The sequence below is a fragment of the Helianthus annuus genome, chromosome 5, assembly GCF_002127325.2.
Source record: "Helianthus annuus cultivar XRQ/B chromosome 5, HanXRQr2.0-SUNRISE, whole genome shotgun sequence".
In the NCBI taxonomy this organism is placed as follows: domain Eukaryota; kingdom Viridiplantae; phylum Streptophyta; class Magnoliopsida; order Asterales; family Asteraceae; genus Helianthus; species Helianthus annuus.
In genome coordinates this window covers 170,901,102-170,907,861 of record NC_035437.2, presented here as the reverse complement: position 1 = coordinate 170,907,861, position 6,760 = coordinate 170,901,102, and the positions used below count along the sequence as shown (strand labels likewise).

The 6,760-nt window shown below is 33.4% G+C and overlaps 1 protein-coding gene across 3 annotated transcripts; it reads left to right on the top strand.

Annotated features, from left to right (window-relative positions):
• Nucleotides 1-4,243: 4,243 nt before the first annotated feature.
• On the top strand, nt 4,244-6,345 carry LOC110942086. 3 transcript variants are annotated; one of them, XM_022183795.2, is made up of 3 exons: nt 4,244-4,804; nt 5,635-5,704; nt 6,177-6,345. In XM_022183795.2, the coding sequence occupies exons 1-3, from the start codon at nt 4,370-4,372 to the stop codon at nt 6,179-6,181; spliced, it is 510 nt and encodes a 169-aa protein (XP_022039487.1). In that variant the 5' UTR covers nt 4,244-4,369; the 3' UTR covers nt 6,182-6,345. The 3 variants fall into 3 exon arrangements, with proteins under 3 accessions (XP_022039487.1, XP_022039486.1, XP_022039489.1); XM_022183794.2 differs by having other exon boundaries at nt 5,630-5,704; XM_022183797.2 differs by lacking the exon at nt 5,635-5,704.
• Nucleotides 6,346-6,760: the final 415 nt, after the last annotated feature.

Here is a 6,760-nt window from a genome sequence, read left to right as displayed (position 1 = left end):
TTAGGGTGGACTAGACACACACCTAGACTGATCTATCTTTTGTTGTTATGTTACAATTTGAAACAATGTTGTTATTTATTTTTGAATCTTGTATGACATCTAGTACTGCAATGAAATTTGAATTTAATTAAATATTGTCACATAGTGTTATGACGTCTCTTGCAATCTATACACACTTCGTCTCATCCCGATGTTTCCGCCATCGGTTGGGGTGTGACAGATTGGTATCAGAGCCATAACTATAGGGAATTAGGAAAAGTAGAAATGCTTTAACCTAGTCTATAGTTTTAGAGCTTTATTTTTGTGTTTTGCTTGAAACTACATTGCATGCTACTTTATTTATCTTTATTCATTCTCTTTTGATCTTTTAAGCATACATGTCACTTATTTGTTAACACTTGACATGCTACACTTGTCTTATTACGTGCTAATACTTGTTTCCTCATTCTACCCTTTATGTGTCATTCTTAACATATTTTTATGTGTTAATAATTGTTGCATTATTCCATTCCTTATTTGCTATTCTTGACATGTTTATACTTGTTCGTCTAATCTTTAACATACACTTTTCCTCTTACATTTTACTCGAGTAATCTAAATCCGACAACACTCATATTGTACAAAAGAGACAAGTTTACCAAAATAGACGTGAAACCCACAATTTGGTAAACAACTCTCATCCCGCTTGATTTCATTTTCGTTGCACGAAATTACACCATTAAGTTAGGAGTGAAATCCACATCTTAATGGAAATTTCAAATTTCAAATTCAATTTCTAGTGGACCCTTGTTAACGTGTCGAAATTAAATTTTGACCCAACGAGTACCAACCACACTTAGGGTACGAACTCGTCAAGCTAGGGCTGAAACCCGCAACTAGTCGACTAGTCCCACTCCTTGATTTTACATAAATCACGCCAAGTCTCGAATTTTCGATTGAATTGGGGCATGTAGTAACCGGAAGGGTGAATACCGTTAACCGACTTGTCGGCGAGAGTATACCACCTATTAGGCCAAAGCATGCTCTCAGATTCAAAAGACCTTTCGACCACTTTGGTTAGTCAATGTTCCGTTTTGGAACCATCCAAGTTTCTTTTTATCAGATGTACGCTTTATTATCTTCGATCTTTTATGATGAAACTCTTTCTTGTCAATTTTGAACCATTTTTAAGATTTCACTTTTGCGCATACATCATACGATTATACATCATTAGCATGCATAATTTCACTTAATTTTAATTACACTTTTGTAACAACGAGTGAAGACATATCATCAAGATAGGAGTGATTTCCTTACCTTGACGATTAACTCCGCTTCCTTTCTCATCTTACAACGACCTCACCAACGGATTAGGGGTGATTCTCTTACCTAGGTGATCGTTACCAATGCTTTCTTTTAATAGATTATTTTATGTAAATACGATCATGTTTATATTCAAATCGTTTATCATTACAAACCTCTAATTATTTCAAAATGCATTACTTATATAAAGGAATTTCTTACCTTACCATCTATTTTCCTATAGCTCACATACACGAAGTTCTTAACTTTTTCATAGACGTTTGTTCTTCAACATTCGAAATTTCACGAAATGCTACTCATCAACTTAGTCAGTCTAAAAAAAAATCCATGGCCCACGAAATTCGCATTCAACATAATTATTAAAACACGCTCACCTCACAACATTAAACTAGAGATTTTTATTTTCAATCGGGAATCAACCAACCTTTTTTGCACACGTCTATAAAACATTAAAAACTTTATTCAAACATTTACTAGAACTTCTTTCAAAATCAATAAAACATTTTATTAAAAGACGCTTTCAATAATCACTAAGTTCATGCACCAAATTTCTTTTCTAGGAATCAACTTTTTCTCAAGAATCTATAAACTTCAAAATTGTTTATATACAAAGTTATTTAAAACAATACAAACTTATTAAACCCTAGAACTTTTCAAATCTCACTCGATACGTCAATTAAATTCAAAACACGTGGGTAAGGAAACTTCGTAGGAACCAATAATTTCGACTATATAAATTCTTCTAAAACCATAGTAGCATTCCCATTCGTCTACAAAGTAAAATTTACATAGTCAATGGATGATTTATACTCCCTTTTACATTTACAAACTAGATTTTACGCTCCATGACAACTCAATCTATTTTAACTTCACATTTTGCTCAAACAACTATATATGCATATCATTTTACACGTTTTAGTCAATATCTCTCAACAATCTCACGCGCGTCACTCGTCCCCTTTTTCTTTCATACTCAAAACTTTTAATCTTTTACGCGCATAAACTCGTGCATTTCGATTTATACTGTAAATAAAATCATTATTCCCTACATCCATACTTATACATTCTATGCCTTTACTTATGTTCACACTTACACATTTATGTTATACTCATGATTCAAAATCCATACGTTTAACGTTTATACACACACTCACAATTATACATTTACGTTGTCCTTACATTCATGTCTATACTACATTCGTATTCATATTCATACGAGTTATGTTTTCATTTACACTTTTACAACTTTGTCACACTTATACTCATACACATGTATTTTATTCATACTTAAACATTCATGTTTTACACTTAATTTTCACATTTACATCCATACTCATGCATCTTGTGTTTATTACTCATATTTATACTCGTATTCACACTCGTACTCGTGTTTATACTCTCATTTATACGATTTATGTTATACTCGTACTCGCATTTATACTCTCATTTATACGATTTATGTTATACTCGTACTCGTGTTTATACTCTCATTTATATGATTTATGTTATACTCGTACTCGTGTTTATACTCTCATTTATACGATTTATGTTATACTCGTACTCGCATTTATACTCCCGTTTATACGATTTACGTTATATTCGTACTCGCATTTATACTCACGTTTATAAGATTTCTGTTATACTCGTACTTTTGTTTGTACTCTCATTCATACGAATTGTGTCTATACTCACGTCATTCGTTTGTGCTCAAATTGTGCTCACATTTATGCTCATTTTTAATACACGTTATGCTTATACTTTTACTCATACTCCTGGCATGCGTTTTGTGTTTATGCTCACGTGCGTGTTCAAATTTAAACTTATACTATGCTCATGCTTTTTACTCAAAAATTTATACATTCGCACATGTACACGGGCGAAACCCGAAGGATTCGCTTACGTTGGACTTATACTATTTGGAACGTAAACATGCTTATAAGCTACATTTCTATACTCACGCATTTTTGTTTTCAAAATTTATGTATACCTTGAGTCATACGTAACTAGTACAAGCTATGCGAATCATGCGACGATCAATATAATCGCGGGGGCACACGGGATTATAGTGATGGGCGTATGAGAAACCATAGAGTGTATTACTGTGTATGGTAAGACACGGGATGTAACATGACACCGAATACGAAACGGACGTAACATGGTCAAAACATGGTGGATACGCCGTTGGTACTTCCTATATATAAGTGTTTTCACTATGTTACCAAACTTTCATAAAACGTGCCGTGAGAAATTCAGTGTTTTGTAGACCTTTTGGACCTAATACAAACTTTAAACAACTCACAAACGCATTATATCTGATTATCCACGACGAGACCTCATTATTAACATGCTACTTTCGTCTATCCGATACTTATGCTATTCTTATACTCATAATCGTTATTAGATCAATCGTTCACCCTTATACCTCAATTATTCTCTACTGTCTCAAACTCCAAATACTTAATTTTAAACGATCCTCTTCGGCTTGCCTAAAACCCTTTCGAGTCTTTTTCTTGAATAAATTTCGGGACGAAATTTCCTAAAGAAGGGGAGACTTTAACGCTCCGCGTTTCCATAACTTTCCTAATTTATAAATCGAGTCGTAAAATCTATTCTTAGAAGCTTGCCTCTTTCAAAATTATAATCCGTTACATCGTCGAAAATCTTTTATCTTTATTTTTTTTAATTCGTTATAAATATGGTTAATTGTTTTATTGTTTAATTAATTAATTAACTAAATTAATTGATTTTACAATTTAAAAAGTTTATTTTTATAATAATCTAGTTAGTCTCGTTAAATTTTAAAGTTAGTAGTATAAAGTAACCTAGTTAGTTAATTGTTAAGTTAGATCCTTTAAAAAAAACTTCATGACATAGGTTGGTTTATTAAAGTTAAGGGACTAATTATGAATTTACTTGAAGTAATAAAATACCCCAAACCCTTTTCTTTCAAAACATCAGCCGACACCAGTCTTCTCCCTTGACTCTACATCTTGTATCAAAGAAACCCTAATTCAAAAAAAAAAATGTAGCCGCCTCCCTCATCTCTCCCGATCCTCCGGTCACCGGAATGGATCTTCGGTCGGCTCTCCGGCGACAACGCAACCCAGGCGCACCCTCTTCCTCTCTCCTTCTCGACTTCAACCAGCCAACCACACAAACACCTCTCTACCACTCCCGTTCTCCTCTCCCTCGCCCTGCACAAACGGCCGACCACCACCTCAGTGGTGGCGACGCACAAACAACAGCAGCAACAGCCGCAGAGAAGGTGGTGGTGCACGACGGTAGTAAAACGTCGGAACTGATAACGGTAGTGGTGCTGTGCGACGGCTCACGGTGGTGTTTCAGGTTCGGTTCAGTCCCGGGTGTTTTGGATTGTTCTTGGTGTCTCGGTTCAAACCTGGTTATCATGGTCAACACTGGTCAGACCAATCCGGCTCGATGTTCGGTTCGGAGTTCGAGTCAACACCCGAGGCCGCCAGAAAGCTTCTTCCTTTCATCTTCGGTATACTTTTCATTTCCATTTTGGTTTCTGTTAATTCCATAGTAACCCACGTATGTCAAATAAAAAATGTGGGTTCTGTTATATAAAAAAATATGGGTTCTGTTATATAAAAATGTGGGTTTGCGTGGGTTCTGTTTGTTTAATATAAAAGGAAGAAGACAAATTGCCATTGTTCACATGAGTTAAAATCCTCACTTTATGTTGGTAAATTTCACTATGTTCAATGGAATTTTGTATCCTTTTTATTCTATATCATGTGCTCATATAAAACAAAAGAGTAGTTCCAAATCAAACAAATAAACCAGAAAGATGAATAGAGTGGTGGTTGGGGTGTTCGATGAAGACATGACTATAATAATAATAATAATAATAATAATAATAATAATAATAATAATAATAATAATAATAATAATAATAATAATAATAATAATAATAATAATAATAATATTAACAAATCCCATGCCATTTAGTACTTACGTTTTGTGAATAATGCTTGAACCAAACAAACTAAATTAGTATTTTGAAATAATAATTAAAAACAAGGACTTTGGTAAACAAATTATCGTTGTAGAATAGTTTATGTAACCAAAGGGCAGTATTACCTATCATAATATTTACTGACTTTAATGGTTACGTGAATATAATATGATTTATGACGGGACCTATAATTTTCGATGTAATATTATAATTAAATAACTTTTAACAAATTTCCAAACCTATTCGGGATCTTGTACAACAATGATAAAACTAATATAATTCAATATACAATATAGAATTGTTGCGTTTGTTTATAATATATTTAGTTTGTGTATTCTATATTCTTAGGGTAGTTCTCATTGTTTGGGGATTTCTCAATTCTTTACTCGTGCGTTATTACAAGAATTCTCATACGCAACCAATGTGAGTATACTCGATCCCTTTTTCCCCTTTACACTTTGGGATGCAACATGTATACCTATTCAAAGCAACTTTTATGCTTAAACAAAACATACTCTATCTATGAACGTGACATGAAAATATTGTGAATATTTGCTATGCTTGTATGCTCTATGAACGATTTGGAACGTTATATGCCCATTAACTTTACTAGCCCACCTTAACAATTATAGCGCTATAGGATTAACTCCCCGCCCGCTATTCTATTGGGTATTGTTAAGTTAAACATTACCACCCCGCTAAACTATTGGGATTAGGCTATTTTATGCGTTGTATTCATGGGTTTGATCATATAGTATGCCAAAATTGCATTGCTAGTAAATTTATTCACTTAGTAACATGTTGGATATGAGTTTTTATTCTATTATGCTATGTAACCAAACTTGTATACTCGCCTTTGCTTTTGCATTGAACTCTATTTTAATACATGTTGCAGGTTAATTATTGAGATGATATTCAAGACGAAACAAGATTTAGGGTGGAGTAGACACACACCTAGACTAATCTATCTTTTGTTGTTATGTTACAATTTGAAACAATGTTGTTATTTCTTTTTGAATCTTGTATGACATCTAGTATTGCAATGAAATTTGAATTTAATTAAATATTGTCACATAGTGTTATGACGTCTCTTGCAATCTATACACACTTCGTCTCATCCCGATGTTTCCACCATCGGTTGGGGTGTGACAATAGGCTATATGCTAATTACGCTATTTAATTACTAAAAAGCTTTCTAATTACGCTATTGAGCGTAACTCTTAATCTAGACCTCAAACTGATGTCAAACTTTAGGTACAAGCTTATAAATCAGCACTTCAGGTTTCTACTCTTTTACATTTTCAAAATTCACGTTTTAAGGTCATAAGGGCATAATAGTCAACATTTAGGCATTTAACGAAAATATGCATATGAATCGGATAACTAATGAACAAAGTTTTATAATCACAGAGGGTTATACTTATATGAAACCTGGTCCTAATAAGGCTCTAAGACATTTCTAAACTATGCTCTAATGGG

Excerpts from the sequence above, each read along its gene's own strand:
- LOC110942086 (XM_022183794.2), top strand. The coding sequence starts at position 4,370 with ATGGATCTTCGGTCGGCTCTCCGGCGACAACGCAACCCAGGCGCACCC. Across the intron at positions 4,805-5,629 it reads GCTTCTTCCTTTCATCTTCG|GGTAGTTCTCATTGTTTGGG; the intron begins GTATACTTTTCA and ends CTATATTCTTAG.